The sequence below is a fragment of the Pterocles gutturalis genome, unplaced genomic scaffold, assembly GCF_000699245.1.
Source record: "Pterocles gutturalis isolate BGI_N339 unplaced genomic scaffold, ASM69924v1 scaffold378, whole genome shotgun sequence".
Classification (NCBI taxonomy): Eukaryota; Metazoa; Chordata; class Aves; order Pterocliformes; family Pteroclidae; genus Pterocles; species Pterocles gutturalis.
The window spans coordinates 106,468-129,619 of record NW_010122685.1 but is presented as its reverse complement, the minus strand read 5'-3'; the positions used below and the strand labels follow the sequence as shown (position 1 = coordinate 129,619).

The 23,152-nt window shown below is 37.2% G+C and overlaps 1 protein-coding gene across 1 annotated transcript in view; it reads left to right on the top strand.

Moving 5' to 3' along the window:
* ROBO2 (roundabout, axon guidance receptor, homolog 2 (Drosophila)) overlaps window positions 1-23,152 on the top strand; it is a gene marked incomplete at its 3' end in the record, with an annotated part of 131,725 nt that overhangs the window by 5,600 nt on the left and 102,973 nt on the right. The window contains 2 exon segments of the mRNA XM_010077578.1: window positions 6,289-6,427; window positions 21,318-21,445. Coding sequence (XP_010075880.1) covers window positions 6,289-6,427; window positions 21,318-21,445 — 267 coding nt within the window.

The following is a 23,152-nucleotide window of genomic DNA, read 5'->3' as shown; positions in this document are numbered from 1 at the left end:
AGTGATACAAATTAGGCTGCTTTGCTTGTGTTTGGGCTCATAGCCTTTGGCTGAACAGAATTAAAGCAAGATGCAAAACAGAAACAGTTGTATTCCAATTTGTAAGAAAGCTTGGTTTGTGAATACATAACATGGAGCCAGAAATTAAATTAAGTAAGAAGTTGAAGTTAAACTTCTATCATTTTTTCTTACTACTGCACTGTTCTCAGATAAGTTTCAAGTTGTTTTAACTATTTCAGACTCCTCTTTGTTCCTTTGGACATAAAATGGTATGTTTGAAGAGAATGTACAAAGGTTATATCTTGTATATTGATTCTGGAGCTCAGCGAAATCAATGAAAGCCTTAATATATCAACTTCAAGAGGCTGGCATCAAGCAGTGGAAAAAGATATATTTTGAAGAGCCTCAAAAGAATGTAAAGCGTAACTGAGAAGAGTACAAATGTCTTAAAAGATATGTCAATTCAGACATATTAAAGATTGTTTTGGATTAATCTTTCATTTTAGCTTTGGTACCTGAACCTTTTTTCAGCTAATAAGGTCCTATGGGATGAAGAGATTTTTTTGTCTGATGCTCGAAGATGTATTTGTGTTTGATGTTCTGTAGTCATTGTCAGGCTGAAAGATATACCATAGTTCCAGAAAGAGTATACTATGATGACATGATGTTAGAGGAAAAAAAATCCAAAAATCCCTTAATGAAGATGTTGTGACCCATTTTACCTTCCTGATCTCTGACTGTGCGGAAGGTGTTAGCAGAGAGGGTTGTCCCATCATATCCTGGAAATTAGACCCAGAAGCTTTCCCAAACATATGGAAAATCTACCAAAACTGGATATACATTCACAGTTCAAGACAGAGAAGTTGGAAGTGTGTATGTTATCCTTCAGAGAAAAGCTCCCCCTGTTTTTCTTCAAATCCATGTTTTCATCACTTGCAGGGTACTTGTGGCACTTTGCAAAAAGACAATTTGTCTTTGCAGTATTTGTTATCCACAGATACTCACAAGCTGTAATAGGATAATGATACTTCTGTGAAAAAGGGTCTGATTTGGTCTTCAAAGTCCGTATCTAATGCTCAGTAAAAACTGAAATTTACACAGTTGTAGGTGTACGTAAAAGGAGAAAAACACTAACAACTGATAAAAATCATTCTGCTTTACTTGCGTGTGCCTCTTAATAGTGCTCTGTGCCTTAACTGTGCAAGCTCATCGCAACTTGGGTGCTGCTTAGAGTGTAGAAGTTTGCAATGTGGAAGAATGTCTTTAAATATAAAATTGTCTGCTTTTGCAATTGTATTTTCATTTGTTTGGCCAACATAGGTAAATTTAGTGTGATCCTAATATCCTGTCTTCTTCCACATCTTCATTTTTGGCGGAGAGCTTTACTTTATCTGGATCATGCTGCACTTACTGAAATATCTACACTCCTGACAGCACTCTGAAGTGAAACTTACTTCCAGCCATCTAATGTTTCTTTTTTTTTTCTTTTACATCAGAGCACTAAAGTGAAAAAATCTTTTAACTATTTACTATTAAATCCTTCCCCAAAGCCTTTTAATTTGTGTTTTAATACTTCGTTCTAGAACACAAAAAACAGTTTAAAAAATGATGCCTCCTCTCCAGCAAAGACAGAGAAAGCAGTTCTAAATCAGATTGAGCCTCTACATTATGGGGACCATCAAATCCTTCACTCTAGAAGTTGCCTCAGCAGAGAAAATATATTAGGATAGTTAGGATCATTTTAATTAGATTGAGGTCCCATATATGGCTGTCTAACTTTTTGAGGAGCAGAGAAAGGTCATTAATACATCTGATGGTCATCTGAGTCTCTCTAATAGACTGTGATACTCAGACCAATTGTTAAATAGAGGAAAAATTGAATTCTGGGGTTAACTTGTGTCAGCACCAAAAGTAAGGAAAAGATTTTCCTGTGTTTCTGGTTGGGATCAGCTCTGTAAGTTTTCTTGCAGCGTAGATCTCAAGCACTGCAACAGATTGTAGGTGTGTGTCCCAATTGCATTAATAATCCCCTTTTATAACTGCAAGCAAAGTTTATTCTGAAGTTATAAAGGTCACCCTAGTAATAGCACAACTGGTTGACATGGCATATAACCGTGACCTATTTTATAGTTCTCTTCAAGGATTTTTAATATTCATTAGAGAAAGTCTGGGAAGTAGGTACTTTATTTACTCAGTGAAAGCTTATAAAACAGCCATATTAAATTTTTTATATATATCTATGATTTTAATTTATTACTTTTTCTTGTTGTTTCTCAAAATATATTGTGTTCTCAAAGCTGTTGACAGAGTAACAATGTTTAATTATACCACAAGGCTTTATTTATGAGCAAAGTATTTCAAAAGGAATTTTTTTTTTCTCAAGTGTAGGTTTGAAACTAAAATTGACCTGTCTGTTTGAAGAAATCTTCTTTATTTAGCTTGCTTGGGCAAGCAGCACTCTGTCTCCTGAGAGATTAACATTGTAAACAAGTTATGCAGGTGACTCAAATCCAGTTAATCTCACATAAAGAATGTTAATTGCATTGGCAATGGCATTCACTCTGATCGTTTTATAGCTGTATAATTAGCTATGGGACATATTCAAAGGGTTGTCTGAGTGATACAAATACAGGAAACAACATGAGAGATAACTTGTTCTTTCCTGATTCACACTGTGCAATGCAGAGGTGATGGAAAAATAGCAGTTACTGGTATTTGCATGTCCTTGCCAACTGGGATCTCTACTTAACATAGCCACTTATTTTCTGGAAAATTCTTAACTGTTTTGAAAAATATGCAGTTCGAGAAGCTAATCTAAAACAAACATGTATGTATGTATGCTCCTAAATTGCCTTGATATGGAATCGAGTGATTCAACTAATGACCTTTGGGCCATTGATTGTCTCGTCATCTGGGTTCTTCTCAAAATGTGATAGGAATTTATTTTCTCACCTCCTGTATAGAAGCTTTTACAGTCACAAGTAGCAATTTCATAAATATGCATATGTTAGTTTCTTAGCTGTTCACAGGTAGCTTTTATAAATACGGTCTAAAATATTTTTTGTTTGCAGACCAAGCCAATGTACAGGCACATGCAGAGCTGTTTAAATGGATGGACTAGGGTCTCTAAATCACCTATGAGGATGCTGATCTGGATCTAAATTTCTTGGTTTCAGATCATCTCTTAAAACACAAATACCAAAATGTAGGGTGTATTGTGTATGAGCTCTTGTTAGAAGAGAAGCTGTGAATAAGATGCTGTTGCAAACTTACAGAAATTTTCATTAAGATATTCCCTTCTAGATCCACATAATTATAGACAGGCCAAGTGCATTGCTTAGCATTAAGGTTAACAACTCATACCTTTGTTACTTTGTCCAGTTTTAATAAGTTTGTCAAACTAAAAGGTTTTGTCCAAAATTTTCCATTCCTGATTGGAAAGCTATTTTTTCATAATTGCCAAAATAATTAATTCTTGTCTAAGAATGTTGAAGTTCCTGCAGTTTGGAGGTGAAAGGAGTAATTGGATGGAAATTGAGAAGGATACGAAGGAGAGGAATGGAGGAAGCTTTTTGTCCTGAGGAATGCAGGTCCCTCATATTGAATAACAGGGACTTAAATTTTGATGGGAAATAGCTGCACTATGCCAGAGCAATTTTTTGCTTGTCCAAAGAATTTTCACTAAACTTAGCCAATTATGCACCTCTCTAAAAAAAAAGTTAGTAAATCATCAATTCATACACCAGGGACACCAGGTAAAATACAGTCTGAATAGCATTTTCCTGCAACTGCACTGTACTCCTGCTGCTGTCGCTCTCCTGAGATGATGCTTGGTTACTTCAACAGATTTTTCTTGTGTTAATATTGTGGATGAGCTGTATCTGGATGGCACAGAGAAAAGAAGCTCCAGTTCAAGCATAGTTCAAACACACAGTGGAGTACAGGCAGTTTGCTGTGAGGTACAAAGACGTGAGAGGCATGGATAGTTGGAAGGGAGACTGGACTTGTGACCTTGCTGGGTTCCAGCTGTGAAAAGCAATATTCTGGGCTAGAAGGAGATAAATCGGCTAAGGAAGCAGTCAGCAGCTAGAAAGAGCTGGCACAGCCAGTAGCTGGAATAGAAAGGGGCTTGAGGCACTCACAGGCTGGCAAAGTCATACAGGTGAGGGCAGGAGCAAACCTAGCTGGAGATTGTGAAGGGTCAGGAGCCCACATGCACAGGGGAGGAAAATATCTGAAGAAGCACACTCAGGACAGGGAGCTGTAGTGAAGGTTGTATATGGCTTGTGCACAGACTTGAAACAGGGAGTAAAGACTGAGATTTGAAGGTATGGAGAGAGACTAGAACTAAATTTACTTGCCCAAATACTGCTGGAACCTGCAGGTCACAGGCAGGACTAGGAACAGGACAAAAGCAATGGCTTGGTAGAAAGGGGGAGAAGAGTCTCTGCCCATTAGATGTCTGTTTATCTCTAACATCTGGAAAAGTGCTATAGATTCTTGAGCGTGTCTATTCTTCTGCTGGCAAAATATGTTTTTCCCTGCCAATAGGTCCCCCTGCTAGTATCATGGAATTCCTATGTGATGCTGTCACCCATTTACATAATTATTAACAGATGGTTTTATATTCCTTATTTTCTGACCTAGTATTCTGATTTGTAAAAGTGATGAAAATTTTATCAGCTGCAACTGAATTCAATGGAAGCTGAGCTTTGAACAGACAAAATTACTGCTAAATTCTCAAAAAAAAAAAAAATGTCAGTTTTGTGTTTCAGGTTGAGCATTGAAATTTAGCAGATATTTTTTACCTTACTTTCTTAGATCTCCATCACACCTCAAGGAGGACCTGTGAAAATAAATGATTTTTTTATTAAGCATTAAGATAGGTGTAATGGAGGTCATGAGGAGACTAATAATTCCATCTCTGAAGTGAAGTTTGAGTAGTATGACAGGAGGCCACCCACTAAATGGTACTACTGAAGCAAAATATTAAACATCTGCTCATTAAATGAATGCCAACAATCTAGAGATGTTTGGGATAAAAACAGTATGTGATCATATAATTGCAACCAGTCCTACAAGGCATAACTAGAAAGGGAGTGATTAAAGGGCACATGGACAGCCTTAGTTCTGGCACTTCTTGCACTGAGGTGCTGCGTGCTTAATTTTGCAACCTTATTAGTGTTCCTCTAATTTATTATTATTATTATTATTTGAGTATCATAAACATGGATAGCCAGCCGTAAACTCAGCTCTGTAGTTATCAAGACAAACTGCCTGAGTCAGAATCTGGTATTGCTTACATCTGTGTGAATTTTGAATAACTTTTTAAGTGACATCATCCCCTTCAACTTTCTGAGAATGAAATGTGAAACATAGTCTGTAACCGGTTTTAAATGTCTTTATAATAAATACCTGTTTTGAGTGGTAATACTGCCTTGTATAAACCAAGTCTTATAATGGTTTGACTCTAGCATAAATAATTTATGACAATAAAAGCATGGTATGGCTAGGAGAGGACAGAGCAAAATTTATGCAATCCAAAAGCAACTTGGAAACTAACCCCAGTGACATCCTTTCAAATGAAATTACCGGTACTTTGAGTTTGTACCAGTATAACTGAGATCAGGTTGTGGTTCTGCATCTGGATTTTAAGCAGGCCTGTACAACATTATGATGATTAATACTATTTGTAGCTGTGCAGGCTAACATAACAAGGGTAAACAGAACTTGTTATTCAGACCTTAATTTAGTTTTCCATGGTGAAGTTAGTGATGGGGGATCAGGGAAGCTCTGACCTCTGTACAATAGTCCACAATTGCCTGAGATGCATAACACAGTTTACATTTTCCTCTGAAGTATCAAGATATTTATTATTGCCAAGGCAGTGATCTCCACTGGTAGCCCATGTATTGCTCAAGCAGGTGGGAGCTTTTAGATCACGCTCTGTTTGTGCAGCAGTGCAGAGCCAAAACATTCCCAGGGAAGGGCATGGCCTTGGAGACCTCTCCACTGGCGTGGCAGGTGGGAAGTTGGTGCCAGCACAGCCTTCCTTCTGGTGGCATTCAGCTCTTGTGTGAGGGCTGGGTGCGACAGCCACCACCTCTCCCCACCCCGGCAGTCGTCTTCTGGGCTCTTTATGCACATCATCACTTCCACTTGTCTGAATTTGTGGAGCTCAGCCTCCTTTCTTCATTCTGTGAATGTGTAAGCAAAAAGATGCTGAAAAGTCAAAAGTGTTCATTTCCACCCTCTGACTCAACAAGGAATTTTAATGTCTCTTTCAAGAACGGCCCACGTTTCTCAGGCGACCGATTAACCAAGTGGTGCTGGAGGAGGAGGCCGTGGATTTCCGGTGCCAGGTGCAGGGGGACCCCACACCCACAGTCCGGTGGAAGAAAGACGATGCAGACTTACCAAGAGGAAGGTGAGAGCAACATTCATGTTCCCCACGCTTTCAAATTTCAATTGTTGAGCAATGCTGGAATCTCTCTCTACTACTTATCGTTTCTTATTTGACATTATGGGCAAGATTTATTTCCCATGTTACTGGTCTTTGACACTACGAAACCTGTTCCAGAGCCAGCTGAGCAGGGAAGCCCTGTCTGGGTTGAATTGTCCAGGTAATGGATTCCTGTGTAAGGAAGAAAAGTGATGCGTAGGTGTTGTGAGCACATGGGTATTCACTGAATTTTATGGAAAAAAAGTAAAGCTGTTCTAGGAATGGACTAGTGATGATAGCCTTCATAATAACATGCTGATACCAAAAGGGAGAAAACTTGGCCAGGGAGTTGCAGAGATGCTCCATTACTCTATCAGGAAGCAGAGCGCATGGTAGGCTTTGCTGACTCTTTGGCTTGTGTCTGTTAAGTCTCAGAGATAAACCTACCTCTTGAGGAAACAAAAAAAAAACAAACTAGCAGAAGTGGAAAACAAAGATGGAATCTGGAACAGGCCCCTTGCGTTCAAGAAAGATTCGCTTATTCCGGAACAAATGTGGAGAAAATTCCAGAGTGAGCAGGGGGTGAGAGTCTGTCCTATAAAAGGACATTCAATTAGCTTGGCTCCTTTCGGCTAACAGAACAGAGTTAGGTCCTCGGTTTCTGGAACTCTTTTTAGTTTTGATGCTGAATCATTATTACATTAAAAAATCTTAACACAGAAACAGGTCTGGGAACAGGAATAAGAACCCAATGAATCCTCCTGGCCCTGTGAGTCATTTTTGCACAGTGCTTTTAATTTCAACAGGAAACATGAACAGTGCCTTTTTTTACCCCCACCACAGCTGATTGTTCTTTTCCATCAGTGGTGGTTATTCCTGGGATGTTGCCAATGGAATTTGAAGAAAGGAAAAAAAAAAATCTAAATCTTCAACAGAGTGCTTTAAACATTGGACTTACATAGGCTAGATGCCAGTGTTATTTCTGCTCCTCCAATTGTGATCTTAAAAAAAGAGCAACTGGAATGGTGTTTGTGGCTAGTTCGTGTCAGTGTATATTAAGTGAGCTGTGACTGTGCTACTAGACTGGGCCTAACGAAAACAAGTTAGATGTTGCTGACTGCTTTCTTTATCACAGTGTGGTTTATGTCTTCAAACCAACAAGGTGAAAAATGTGGTATGACTGTTACCTGGCAGTCTTCATCCACTTGCTAAATACGGTGTTTAGTGTTGTATACACTTTAATAAAAACCAATGGCAAAATTCCTCAGAGTCATACAGCAGCTAGTCATGTTTGCGTCTTGGGTTGATAGCTTTTGTTTCTCAATTTCTAAATCTTTAACAAAATCCCAAAACTCACATTGGAGAATACCTGTTTTAGTTTCCACATCCTCAACTCTGTAAGATGACTTACATGAGCATGCAATTCTTCAGTTAAATATATTAATGTAATGATCCATAATCTAGAAAAAGCATTTCTGTATAAGTAGAGATATGTATAAATATAGAAATACTTGTATTTTAAAATTAATTTCATTGCAATTTAAAACAAAGTTTTAAATGGCAGCTATTTTGATAATTATATGATAGATACATAGGTATGTATTACATAAAACATTATTTTGAAGAGCAGACTTTTGGATACCAGTATGAATTTTTTTCTTTGCTTGCTATTTAGCTATGTGTTATAGAGTAGTCCGTAGTAAGTACACTGTGCTTCTATGATTTATTCTTATTATTGTGCTGCTTCTGTTGTGTTAAATCATGTCTACTTCTAGGTCTCATAAGCAGAAGTAATAGATGATGAACCAACAGTGCCTTTGATTAAGTGTCACTTTTATTAGGGTTTTTTAATGACTATGTTCCTTTTTTTCTATTATATCTTACTGTGAAAAACATAGTAATATGTGCTTTGAGGTCATTTTTTTCTGTTCATTCATACTGTATTTCTAAGGAAGAAGAAATGAAATAGGAAGAGTTTTCACTGGGCTTTTAGGTGAAAGAAGGTAAGGTTTGCCAGATACATTCTGATAATAATCAACTTCAGGCTCAGAAAATACAATGTTTTGCAGTGGTTTTACACTGCTGTTTAACATTTCATTACCCATGTTTTGGCATCTTAGAAAGTGGGGGTATATCTTCATTTATGTCTGCTTCCCAGAACATCATAGGGATGGATGAGGAAGGGGCAAGGTTGCAGAATCCCACAGTAGAGACCACCATGGGTGATAGAGGACTGCCGCTGCCCATGTAGTAGATTACCACCACCTGAAGCCACATGGATTGTGGTCATCTAGTAGAGTCTAACATCTGCACTTCAAAAGCAAATGCCTCTGATCAGGACTGTATGTTTTCTTTTCCAAAACGTATCATTTGTGTAGCAAGATCCATGAACAGAGTCTTTACTGTCCAAAAAGTGGAAATTTCCAAATCATGCTGCATGATGCTTAATCAAGGCAGATAGATAAACTTGGAACATCTAAAAAAAAAGCTATTTTTTTTCCTGGATTTTTTTAATGCAAGCAAAGAAATTTGCCCAGGTATAGTCTGAATGAATGGATGATGAAAATTATAATATAGCAATTTTATAAATTAAGAAGAGAATTTCAATTATTTTCCTCTTTAATGAAACAGGAGATTTTTTTTTCTTTTTTGAGGTAAAACCAAAATTAGCTTTTAACTTCTGAGCTCCTGTATTTTAAGAATTTTAACATCTACAGTGAAATATGAAACCCTTAAGTAATTCCCTTTGTTTTTCCTTTTGCGAACAGAAATCCTTCTTCAGACCAGATTTCTGCAGCTATTTGTCTTATAGCTTTCCATATCAATTTCCTGTTTTTACAGCTAATGACCTTCTTTGCACATCTATCTGGTTTGGGTTTTTTTTCAAGAATTTCCTTTTGGCTTCATCCCTAGATTACAAAGCAATTATAGCAGGTTCCTGTTTCAGCAATTATTGCAAATTTTAAATTTTGTCTATTGTTAGTTCAGTTTTCAAAAGCCTCCAGTTCAGTGATTGCAAAGTGTGATAAACTGAATTTTTGTACATATTTTCTTTCTGTAATTTGCTCCTGGTGAATGCCAGAATCACTGATATTGAGTCCATAGTCTTTCAGAAATCCTTCTTTGTTCTTCTATCTTACTTCTTTTTAGCTTTTTTAGTGACACATGTGAAAGCAAAGAGAAAAGTAATCACAGTAATTTCTAGTGACAAATATAAACAGTATTGCTCTACCGATTGGTGCATTGAGTAATAATTGGAAAATAATTTCAGGCTGTTACAGTTTTAATTATAAAGGTCCCTGATGAACTGTAAGCATCTCCATTTGCAATTGGATTGAATAAAAAAAAAATAATCTTCTAAAGAAATTAGTACGCTTGAAAATATGGCTATTTAAAAAATTTAATTTAGCCATTTTTTTGAATTGTCTATGTAATTACCCAGAAATTTATGAATAACCATGATTTAAAACTGAGAACAGATGGACATAGGTTTATTTTGAGGGTGCAAGGCTTCATTGCAAATTTTAACTGTTTTGAATTGACGGTCTAAAACGGCTATGATAGTCTATATTTTGAAGTTAGAACCTTAAACTGGTTCTTATAGTGGAAGTTTTCAAAATGAAAAATAGATCTCACTAACAGTCAAAGAACATTGACTTTAGACTGACTTGAGATATCAAATACCTTAGTACGTATCACAGAACTCTTCCATGTAGCTTTCAGGAGGAATTAAGAAAACTATAAGAAGGACCAGGTGGAAACAGTGCTGTGGTTTATGTATGCTGTTTTCATAGTTCTTTTACATTGTTGTGATAATGAATTAACTAAATTCTTCAGACTTGAAAATTCTATTTAGAGTCTAATCCAATGACAGCAAATTAATAATTTGCGATTAAAAATGTTGATACTGCATTCACAGGGAGAAACAGAGTACAGTGTGAAGCCTGGGGTGGGTAAAGCTTTTTTTCCAGAAGCTGTCCATTTCAAATCAGTGACCCAAGACTGAAATGCATTGTGAATCAAGGGTAGAGGCGCATGGTGTATATTTTATTTTAATTGCTCTAAAAATTCAGCATCACACTATAGCTTCCACAGTACACAAAGGCTAGGGAATAGTTAATCAAGTATGACTCATGTCAAACTACTGGAGGTGAACAGGATATTGTGGGGTCACCAGTCTTATGCCTTTCGCTGAAATATTAGGTTCACTAATTCATGAATAGAGTTTTTTTTTTCGTTATAAATGACACAAGGAAGCAGCACAAAAATTATACTAAAGTGAATCGGATAATTGTGCCTCTGCAGAAGGACCAGCACCTATTGAAAATGAAATAAAAATTGTCTTTATACGTTGAAGTGTTTTTCCAGCCACATGTTCAGGTAGCTTTCACTTTGATGTCTGCTTGGCAGAAATAAGAGATTATACTTTTCTGCTAAGAAGCTGATGGTCTCCTGTGTGGTAAGGAACTCAATATGGCCTGGATTGACTTTTGATTCATTTGCTTTTTAGTCCTGGTAACAGGAAGAAAGTGATATTATTTGAGAGCCTCCAGTATGAGAGTGGCTATGACTAGCAATTTAATAAAATTTGAATAAGGTTTGTACAGTGTCTTCATGTCTTCAGATTTTCTAGCGAAGCCAAAGAGAGCAGCTGCATAGACTGTAATTACATAGCAAGTAATATGGATTTTTTTTTTTGAGGAAGTGAAGAGATTTTCAATTACAAGTTAAAATTTATGGCACACTATAATAAATGTTTAAACCTTTTGCGCAGAAGAAGCTAGCAGTGCCAGCTCTTTGGGAGAGTGAGGTTAGCTCAGCAAATGTATTTTTCAGTTGCCTTAAAAATGACTGAGTAGCAATCACATGAGCCTTTTTTTTGCATTCCAGCCCAGAACAGCTGGTTTAGCTCGGTAAAGACATCTATAATGAAATTACACCTGCTCTTGTAAGTTGCATTTACAGGCACTGTCTGATTAGATGAATATTGTACCAGAGACGAAAAGTGGCAACTGCACGAGCAGGAAGAGGTATTTCTTTTATGTGCCACCCACACAATGGGAGTGTAGGCAGAAAAACCAAGATGCTTCAGAATGAAAATGGTGTGTAGTTCACACAAAGTATATTGGTAAGTGTTAAAAGATTGTAGGTTATTAAATGAAACAGAGCAGTGACACACAGCAGTGAAAACAGCACAGTAAGTTTTCTTATTTACGAAAGATTAGGAATATTCGTTAAAAATTATTTGGGAAAATGCATTCTTAATGCATAGACTTAACTTATTAATGTATCTTAGTATGTGTTAGCTCCAACAACAAAAACCTTTGGAGATGTTAGTCTTGCTATGTTTTTAAAACTGTACTCTTTGTGACTGAAAACTAATTGCATACATATAGCCTGGAGAGAAATACTGTCTGTCACACTTCTGATAGGTGTGCATTTTCAGTGAATACTATAATTTCTCTGCTTTCCTTCATGGCTTCTTGTGGGCTCAAAACTAAGAGTAAAAGATGAAATTTAATTTGAAAGTATCTTACTGTCTTTCAGATGCAAATCTTTGAAATTTATTTAAATGTAACTGTCAGCAAACTTCATTCCAACAAACTCAGAAAAGTTAGATTTTTTTAAGAGGAGATCCAGAAAGGGCTTGATAGCCAGAGGTGTTCTGCATTTGTATTTCTCCATCATCACAGGATAAGGACCTGTAAGACAGAGAGACAGTAATTTTTAAGAATAAACATAGTGCTACATAATTCAATTTATATTCTGTGGATGGAATAGTGAGGTATTTAACTGCAGCCTCCTCTAGATACAACCAAGTCTCCCGGGAGAATGACCTTTCAATGAAATATGAGTTAATAACACTACAGCGCTGTGTGCTTTGGTCAAGTTAATCTCTGTGCAGATTGTAACAAAATGCAGTCTAATGTGTATTGAAAATTAATTAAAGTGTGTGTTTTAGTAGTGTAATGGATATAATCTTTGGTTACATCAGCAAATTTCTGTTGCAATTAATAACAATTAATGGTTTTAAATAAAGGGTCAGGAAAAAAGGATGTTTTGCATATTAGCTGTATCAGGTGTACTATTCATCACCTCTGGTTAGATCCGGCATGATTTGCATGCGTATCTTTTGTTTCCTAAACTAAAGCATCAAGGAGAGATAAAGTCCCTTTATGAGGAGCACAGGGGAGAAGAATGGATGTTCTTAATAGCTTGTCAAAAGGAGGCAGTGAAAGAAAGAGGTTTAATATGCTATTTGTATTCTTGCTACATCTGGAGGGAGTAGAGGCGGTTTGCAGAGGATGTTGTTGTTTTGGGTTTAATGCAGCACATGGCCAGCACAGGGCAAGCTGCAGAACTCCTTGCAGAGGGTCGGTGTAGCCTAACTGAAAACAGGCAGACTTCAACAGAGTGCAACATAAGCATCTTTTTAGCTGTTATGTTGAATCAGTTGAGGAAACTGTTCCTGTAAAGCCAGAGATGTCATTTAGAGGTAGAGAGGTGATGAGGAGTAAAAAGGAGGCAGGGGCTGGTTTGTTTTTGTGTATACAGCATCAAGATGATGTACCCCAGTGCTGCTGGGGTACCTCCTCCTGTTGTTCTTTTGGTTGAGAATCCCTGGATGATATTTTCTGGTTGATATTTTGCCTGTCGGTGATTCCTTACAGTTCTTTAAGCGGAAAAACACTCCTTATAGTTTTCTGAGAAATATATGGCCAAGTGAAAGTGTAAATTTGAGTATTTTTTGACATTTAAAATCCCTCAAGGCATGGCATTGAATGATGTCCTGTAAATGCATCATCCCACAGTTACCCCAGAGGTCTGTAGTCCAACCCAGTAGTTATCTGACATTCAATTTGTGTGAAATAATAAATGCTGTGAACAAAAGTGTTAGAAGCCTGAGTCTGCTAGACTGATCAGCAGAGAAATGGTTAATAACATTGACATTTAAATTGGCTTCATGTTAAGTGTCAGTTCTTACCACAGAGCTGAAGAAGAGCTATTGTTTCAGGCAGTCTGTTTGCAGATGCATGAAAACAGTCTCCAATTGCTTACATAAGGGTCAAGGTTGGGAAAATAGGTTTACAGCTCCATAGACAAGCAACCATAAAGGAATTGTGTCAACTAGTAGAGCTGCCTACATGTTTTCTCTTTATGCTGTGTGAACCATTGGTGATCTACAAAGTGATCACTGGCAGTGCACTTGAAATAGGATTGTCACAAGAGAATGGTTTATTTTTTATTCTGTCTTATTTAACATCCTAAGATTGTTAAATTTTAGAGAATTAAGTAATTAGCAGTGTTCAGAAACAAAATTTAATGCAAGTAGTAGTAGCCTCAAACATGGATTTCTGTGAATTTTCCACTAACAGAAGACTGCTGTAAATAAATGGTCTTGCAGGAAGGAGACCCACGAAAACTTGATATAGAGTTTAATTTAAATTACCCATTCTAGTGCTTGAACCTTTCTGTAGTATCATAAAAGTAGAGTATATTGAGTGAAAGCTTAGTAATCACATAGTTTATACATTGTATTTGTAAGTTTCAGAATATTGAGGTAGCCCATTTTCTTGAAAAGTATAAGGATAGCAAATATTTTAGGCTCACTGTTATCAGTTTATTGACTATCAAAATTACAGAATGAAAAAGTAAAGATAGTTAACCATGCAGCTTTTCTGTAAAACCCTCAGGAGAGCAGGGAGAGGGAAGCTGGGAGTTATATCAAGTTCAAGTAAGATTCAAGAGCTCTGACCACAGCATCACTGATGCTACTGGAATGTCTGACCTGCAGAGATTTCTGTTTGAAGAACATTCCATCCTTGTGTAGGATACAAAAGTTGTCTTCTTGGTTAAAAACAAATGAAAACTGTCAGTGTAAACGCTGCAAGGTTAAAGTTTTAACTCTAAGAGCTACTTTCCAGTTCCTATTGATAAATCCTAAGGTTAAGAATTACTTAACATTAGCAAAATGTACTTTTTAATAATATGACTTCTTGCTCAACTGTCATGTTGAAGGCACTTTCATTAAAACATTAACATGACTTCATCTCTAATTAACACTTCAAAGTTGGTTACTGATTGGAAATACAGATTAGAAAATATATTTCAGTTAGTTCTCTGACAAGTTTATCATAATCATTTATCATGCTTAAGGCAAATAATAACAGACAGGCCAACACAAATTCTGTTTATTTCAAACTACTCATAATCTGTGTGCTCATGTTAAAAAAAAATGCATCGAGCCATATTTAGTGAGTGCAAGATGCCAGTCTGGGCTCAGATCTTACTGTGTTCTTGTTCTTGCAGTATCATTTCAATTTACAAAAAAAAAAAAAAAAAAAAAAAAAGGACAAAACTAGTATTTCGCTTTTCCTTAAAATTAATTTCAGTGGCACATGCTGAGCAGATAACCCTAAGAATTAAGGGTTTTTTCTGATGGATGAATTTATGACATAGGCATTAATAATACAGATCTCCCCAAGTGCCTGACAAATGTGTCTCATCTGTGAGGGAAAGGACTACTTCTGGTGATAGGAGGGTAGGTCTCCATGCCAAGTCATTACATGGTCTCTTAGCTCATACTTCCACCAACGTTCCAGTTTTTGAAATGCAGAGCTCTGTCTGGAACTAAAATCAAATCAGAAGCCCATTCTGGGTAATTATCATGTAGTAATTCCCTATGAGTACTTTTCTGTGCAAACAGTAATGTAGAGGTAAAAGATGGAGCCAGCATCAGTTTAGACAGAGTTTATTGAGTCACTATTTCCGAAACAAGTTTTGTTCTCAACTTCTATGTGTTTCCAAATTATTTCAATGGAAATAAAAAAGCAGTCTCATTTTCTTTCTTGGGTCTCTTCTGGGTGCATGGCTACCCGTTTTGTGAGGCACTAGCTATGTACATTCCCATATATATGTTTGTATGTAAGAGTAGCACTGCATAGTGTAATGCTTCCAGAGCAGCTGGAAAACACATTTCCCCTAGACATAGGTATGGTTTCACAATGTTGTCCCAATGACTGTAACTGTTAGATACATCTTTTATGAGCTCTAGGCCATTTTACTGAATGTCTTAGTTTAAGGCATAGTGCAGCATGGGTTTGTGTTTTATATTATTGCGATTGAGAAAATTGCATAAGAAATTACAAATAATCTGCTAATAACAACCCATAAAAGATTTTATACTACAGCAGTACTTGCTGACAGTATATTTTAAGAAAATCAAAATAATGAATAGTAACCAGTATTACTTAGATATTTTTCTGTTTTGTTGGAATAAGGCCAGTGAACGATTTTATATGACTGCTTGCATATATGCCTCGCACAAAGAAAATCAAACTAATGTCACATTGCCTTATACCTTTCTCTGGCATGAATAAATGGCAATCTGGACATGTAGATGTGAGTGGCAGCCATCCTGTCAGCAGCTTGGGGATAGCTTCCTCATAGCTCAATTTATCATAGCTGTAAGCAGCATCCTAGAGCCACAGAGCAACAAGCAGCCTTGATTTCAGGGGTACAACAGAGCAATCTGAGACCAGTGCACACAAATAGATACATTCATGCTCTCTCTATCCCTGATTCAGGTTTTGCTCAAGAAAGAAATTTTTTCCCTCAGAAAGCTGTCACTCACATAAGTGTGTGCCTCTTTCTTCTTCCACTTATTAATGCATGGGATGGAGGTAAAAAAAATAAACGTTTTTTGTAAGGGAGATGGCAGTAGGGGTAGATGCATCACCGTTGGGAGTAGAGGTTCTCTGTTTCGCTTCTGGATCACGCAAGGCTGAAGCACGTAACGAGCTCATGCTTCCTGGCTCACTGCAGCTTCTCTCTGGCTCCCTCCGTCTGGCACTGAGAGTCTGGGAGCCAGTGAAAGCTGTGGCACTATGCTGGGAGCTGAAGTGTCAGCACCACAAAAAAGAAGTGGAGACAGAAGCTTAAACCTCCTTAACTACCTCCTGTTTACTCTGATTTTGGCCAGTAGCATCTCTCTATTTGGGCTCCCTAATCACTGACATTTTGAGTAATCTCAAAGCTTTATGCCTGTTTTGCAAAATAGCCTGGCAAACAGGCAAAAGAAAATAGAACAAAGTAATTTTTTGAAAGCCTACAAAGCCTACATATGAAGTTTTTTATTATTATTTATTTCCAGTAATGTTTTACAAGAAAATAGATGCTTGGTATAAATTGTTGTAAATTTTTTGAGGCCAGTGGCATCAGTTCACAACAGTTAAGATGTGACTTTTTCTCTTGCAAAATCCCTTTAGCAATGAATATGTCTTTTTGAATTGGATTTGTTGAATTCAGTAATGCCTTCTCACAACTTTAAAATACACAGCTGAAGCAAGTGCATCCTTGTCTTACCAGTCAGAGCCACTTGGATCTCTAGAAAAGTAATGACTCCAGCTGCAAACACAGTTTTGCTACCTGTCCACGTGAAAGACAGAGAGGTGCATATATTTTTATGCAGAGCTGCATGCACTTTGTTGAAAATTCGGAAATCTAGGTTTTCTCTGAAGCACTCGGTAAAATACATATCAAATGGAAAAAAACTAAGCCTCTCTAATTTCAGTAAATTATCTCTCCCTGTTTTTTTTGGTTTTTTGTTTTTTTTTTTAATTTGATGACCATGGAAGATTGGTGGCTGAGTATGGACAGATACACATTTAAATATGGGGGAAAAAAATGGTAACTGTGACAAGAACAGTTGGATTCAAGATTATTCTTAGATGCTTAAGCCAATGCATGAATCCAACGCTGGTACATTAATTTGTGATACTTAAAAACAGTTAATGTGTTTTGTTTTGTTTGTTATTTGGTTGAGCAGATGGTAATGGTTTTGACACAATTCAGTTTTTTATTTTTCTTCTTTTCTTTTCTTGAAAAAGACAAGGCTTTTTTCCCACTTTGTCACAGCTGGTTACCAATCAATCTCAATTCACGGTACAGTGATGATAGCACATGTTGTTCCGGGGCCAAATCTGATTGCGTTGCATTTTCAGCAGTGTTTCATATTAAAAAAAAAAAGTGTCTGTATGGCAGTGACTGTCAGCACACTATTGTACAACTGTCATTAATCAAAACTAGTAACAATGAATGCATTCATATGTGCCAGAGACTGCCAGATTTCACTCAAAATCACCCAATTTCTATTAGAATTTCCTCACCAGCAGTGTTTTCTCATCTGCTTGTTGTTTCTGTTTCTTTCTCCCTTTCCAGTACCCTGCCCCCACTTCCTTCTCTGTTAATTAAAGTCAGACCTGCTCTAAATATTACTTGTAGAACAGAAATTATGTAATGTGGTGCCCAAAAGTGACTGGTTTATATCTAGGCACAGGCTGACTAAAAGTTTAAAAGACCTCTCCCAGATCAGTTTGATGGCTGAAGTCTAAACTGAACTGAAAGGTTAAGCACCTCCAAATGTTTAACAAAGAGAAGTACTTAAAATCAATTAGATGGCCCTAAACATGTGAAACCATGTCTGACACCCTGTGTTTTTAGCTGAATGTTGGCATTAGTTGTCTAAGAGTCAGCAATATTTGGGCAATATGTCAGAAGGTGTTTCCTGACACTGCACGTATTTTGAAGGCATTACCTTCTTAGTGCACTGGCAACGCTAAGGACCAGCTTAACCAGTATGCTCCAGTTTTCCACCATTCCGTCACTAAGCCAGGAGGCTGGTAACCTCTCTCTGTGATTGGTATTAGCAGTCAGAGAGGCCCTGATCCTGATTCCCAAGTGTTGAGTAGCACTAATCCAGATTAGAGTGAACTTCTCCAGAAACTCAGGTGGAAACATCTTTCTATGGGAATATGAAGACTGCCGCGGGGGTTGCTTGAGAAACTGAAAACATATTCAGGCTTCACTCCTTGTTACTTTGTGGTCCCTTTCTCACACAAGCTCCTTGTGCTTCTGTGGATCAGGCTAAAAGCCAGTTTTCTTCCTTTCTTCTTCCTTCTCTGCCTGCTTCATCTGTCAAAGCTCTTCACTGAACCGTGGTGACTTCTGGGGACAGTGTGGGTGGAACAGATGACTGAGGGGCAGCGTATCAATACTTCAGGACAGCAGAAGGTTGTAATGTCCCATGGGTCCATCTGTGTATGAATCTAATTGCTAGATGGCACGTTCTGTCAGAGTGGTCCAAAAACCCAATATGGCCTTGTTGGAGAAGCAGACTGGGAAAGCTGGACCTCTCCTTCAAGTAGTTGGTAACTGTGCCATGATAGTGACATGTTTACGCCCAAGTGGGAGATGATGGCTATACCCTCGCTCTGCGTCCTGGCATGCCATGCAGCTGGCTCGTTCCCCCAGCAGCCTTTGCACAATTTGCATGATTGGCAGGTGCAAGCATAAAGACTGCTGAAGCCTCCAAGGCAGCTGGTTGGCATGCCGGCACCAGTACATCGGTGAGATGAAGAAGAGTGAGTCAGCTGGAGCCCACAGCAGACTGGAGGGCCCTGTCCCAGGCTGCCTGCGTCCTGGTGCAACCAACCACTCAGTCAGATACCATCCTACTGCCTGTCTGTTTTTTATCTCAGCAGTGGTAGGTGAACCACAGGGACGTTATTTGTCCTTAAAAAAAAAATTGAAAAAAAGCTATGAAATAAATGGCTAATTGTTGCTCAGCTTTATAACTGTGATTCCTGTATCCAACACATATTTATATTACCACTGATCTTAGTTTTCTAATCTTACAGGACCTGAATACAGCTTTATATTTTTAGTCCCCCAGCGCTGGCTTCATGTCAAGAAAATAAGCATTTTCTCTTGTCTGCAACTCTGTGGTCACCAAAGACAAACAACTCCTCCGTCATTGTGGGGTGCTGTTCTCATATTCTTGAGATTTTTAAGGGAGGCAATTTGCCTTTTCTCTGTTATAAAAACAGTGATTTCTATTTGCCATTGACTAGTGCAGCACGGCATGCAAAATGACATAATTTGTGAGCAGTCGAGAAGAAATGTTCCTCAACTGCATGTGGCTGTTGAACACAGTTGCAATAGATCTGTACTGCTCCAGTAACTGCGTATTAGGTTCTCTAGCATCATAACCCTTTCTCCCCCCACCTCAATAGTACTATGCTAGCAAAATATAGTCCCTAAAAGTTTCTGAAGTTTGCCGTGGCATCTACTTATTCTTCCTCTTGGCATATCTGTTATTCATTAGTTAAACCTGAGGTACTGCATATACATATAACTAAGCGTAGCTCCTAACAAAAGGGGTATTATATGTGTTTATATTTATCTCTGACAGAATGGTTAGCCTCAATTTGGTCTTTTTATTTTTTGCTAATGAATAGAATGGACTTACTGAATATAGAGTGAACCTGTATCGTATTGTGGTGTGTGTGAAAAGATGTCTTGACTTCTCTTTATTCTTGGAATTGCTAGTAGTGCTCTAATTGATGTTGTGAGCTTTAATTAGACATAACAGAGCTTTACATTTTTGAACATATAGGATCGTTTGCGTTAAGATGTTTTAAAGTCTCTTAGCACACGGAGCTCTCTCTTCAAATCTGTACTTAAGGAACCAGTAGCAATGTATATTATGTACACAGAAATTAATGTTTCAGATTCCCAAAGCATTGAAAAATACTCATAGAGCCTCACAACATTCCTGTAAATTACATTACATTCTTATTTATCCAAACATTTAAGGGAGCTCTTCCATATTATTTCAATATGTTTGCTGGAGAAGTCTACAAGGTTTTTACTGTATAACAAAGAGAAGGTCAATTAGTTCTTCTGAAGTTATGTCATGAGTGTGTATATAGTGAGAAAGAGTAGTGACATCTCCTGAAGTCTTGATCTTTCTCTAGTTTTGTGTTCATGTTTCACTATTTGATATGTGAGAATCTGAAGCTAACTCTAGATTCAAGGTGACTTAAGGTATCACGGGCTTATTATGTCCAGAAGAAATGTTGAAAATAATTTTACAAGACAGTATTTCAAGACTAAGATGACCATGCTGAAAACCAGAGTATTTCTGATTTGGTAGCCAAAGAAATTTTGTACAAGATAAAGTCTCTAGTTGACTTTAATGAGCTTTAGATCAGAGCCTAAAATAGTTTGTTAAACATGACTTCTCCGGGATAATAACAATTTAACTGAAAATATTTTTCTAGGTGTTAGGACTCTAAATGCCTTGAGAATGAAAGTTGACTGCTTGCTGAAGTACTTTGTATTGTTTCAAGTTTTATACATCCTCATAGTTTTAGAATTGTTACAATAGTAGAAACAAAGAAACGGACAAAGCATAATTGAATTGTTTCTAATTTATTTTCAGAAAGAGAAAATGCTATTTTCCACCCTTAATGACTTATTTTGTAGTATTTCTGTGAAACTGATAAATCTCCTTTAATGTGCCTTTCAATAAATGTCACCTTCCAGAGCTTAAGTATATTTTTTATTGTGCATAATTGTGTAGTGTCAGATCCTACCAGCATGCTCACAGTTTCCCTAAAGGGTTGTTTAAAAAACTATATATAAAAGGAAATTTACAAATCAGCAAAAGGCAAAATGTGTAGCTCACAAGTTAAAGACATGACAAACCTGAGCTGTCATGTATTGATAACTGATGTCTGATAGCTTAATTTTATCTTATTGCTCTAGATCAAGGACAAAGTGAGTGATATTATTAATGGAGCCCTAATACTGAGTGAGCATAGCAATACTAATTTTATGTAAAGTTTCTAACTAATACAGAGTGCAATAAAAATGTCATGAAGATTAATGCTTGGTGGAATTATCTAGTACTGGATAACAATTTATCTTACAAAGTTGACTCCAAGATAGGTTCAAACTGGTGTATTGCAGGTGAGGATTTTTGTTCATTTCTGTTGTCTACAGAAAGAATTTTAATTTTTCTATAATGCAGATATGACATCAAAGATGACTACACTTTGCGCATTAAGAAGGCCATGAGCACAGATGAAGGAACCTACACATGCATTGCTGAGAATCGAGTTGGAAAAGTGGAAGCCTCTGCTACCCTCACTGTGCGAGGTAAGTGTTCCCATGGAGGGAAGGCCTGTGTCCTATATGGATAAATTGCTTTCAGATGAAGTAGACCACATCCTTACCTGGCTTTGTTTGGGTTTCACATACCCTTTGCAATCGCGGGTGCTGCACTGGTTTACAACAGATGCGAAATCCTGGTCCTGTTGATATCTCAGGCAGAATGTTAATTTACTTCAATAGAACAGGATCTCCCCTGCAGTTAAGAGAGCTGTTCCAATGTTTTTTATTGAAGAGCAGATGCATATATATGCATAAGCGAGCACTACATAACTGTGGGCATAGACTTTAACATGTGAGCCATCAGTTTAGGCCATTATTCACATTCCTTTCTCTCATAAGAATAAGGAGCACAGTAATTAACTATGTTTATTAATGCAAAAAAATAATGAAAATTGTGGTATTATGTGATTAGCTCTGCCATAATTAAACTATCTACCATTGCTTTTTATCTGAAAGACAAATCCTAGCCAAAGGAAAAAGAAAATCCTAATTAAATTTTGTAAGTATTACAAGGTAAAGACTAACATACTGTCTCTTAAAATATTCTCGGTCTCTAGTATCCACTTAGTGTTTATGTGCTGCTGTTTTACGTGGTAAGGGGGTTTTAAGACCAGTAGAATAATGAGTTGACAAAATGTCTTTTGTGACAGTAGATACAGACGTGCTAAAGATTATGGGGAGAGAAAAAGTTTGTAGGCTAATATTTCCATATGAGTAAATAGAATATAATAGTTATTACTTAATTCCAAAAGATAAGCAGCAATTTGGCACAATGGATATCATGCAGACACTATTTCACAGTTTAGTGGTGCATGCTGATGGTTTTCAGTAGAGCTGTGAAAGGTTAATAAAAACATTTTTAGCTTTATCTGTTCTCCTCTTTTCATACACATTAAATCAAATGTTCAGAGTCTCAGCGGATTGCTTTATTAGAACTGGGGTCAACTGACCCAAGAGGCCAGCTTCCATTTCCATCCATTTAATGCATGGACACAGTTCAGTTTAATTTGCTGAATTCAAAGGGAAAGAAAAGCACCGAGTGGCTTCATAGGGGCGGGGGATGTTGGTATATAACAAAGAAAAGAGAGTATTGTGATAATCCATCTGCTAAAATATTACCACAGTGTTCGCTTTAGACAATAAGTGCTAATGCAGCTCTTCCTGTTTTCATCTGAAGAAATAGGTTTACCTTCTCCATGCTTGTGTAAAAGATTGTTCTTCCATTTTGTAAACGTGAGAAAAATAGTCACTACAGCAAACTCCCAGAAATACTCTCACTCTGTTCCTTTGTCACAGGCAGAATCATGGTGTCCAATAAATCTGGCAACCAGTTTGATAGCCCTTAAACACTCCTAGAACTGTGTCCACTGTATACATTACTAGAGCAAGCCTTTCAGATTTGCTACCCAGACTTGTGGTAGAAACAGTAGCTAAGGCCAAGCAAAAAATGCTTTGAAATCGCTGAAGATTGAACCTGATGAAATTAAGGTGGAAAAAAAACCAGGGAAATATATAATTTAATCTATTTTCCTACAGTAAAAGCAGGTTTTCATTATCTTGGGTATTCCCCCACACACACACTGTGTTTGTTATTTACATAGTGTTTATCCAACACAAAGGAAGCCACAATATTATAAGCATATTAAATGTTCAGGACATGACAGAAAATTAGAAAAGCCAAGAAATTCAGTG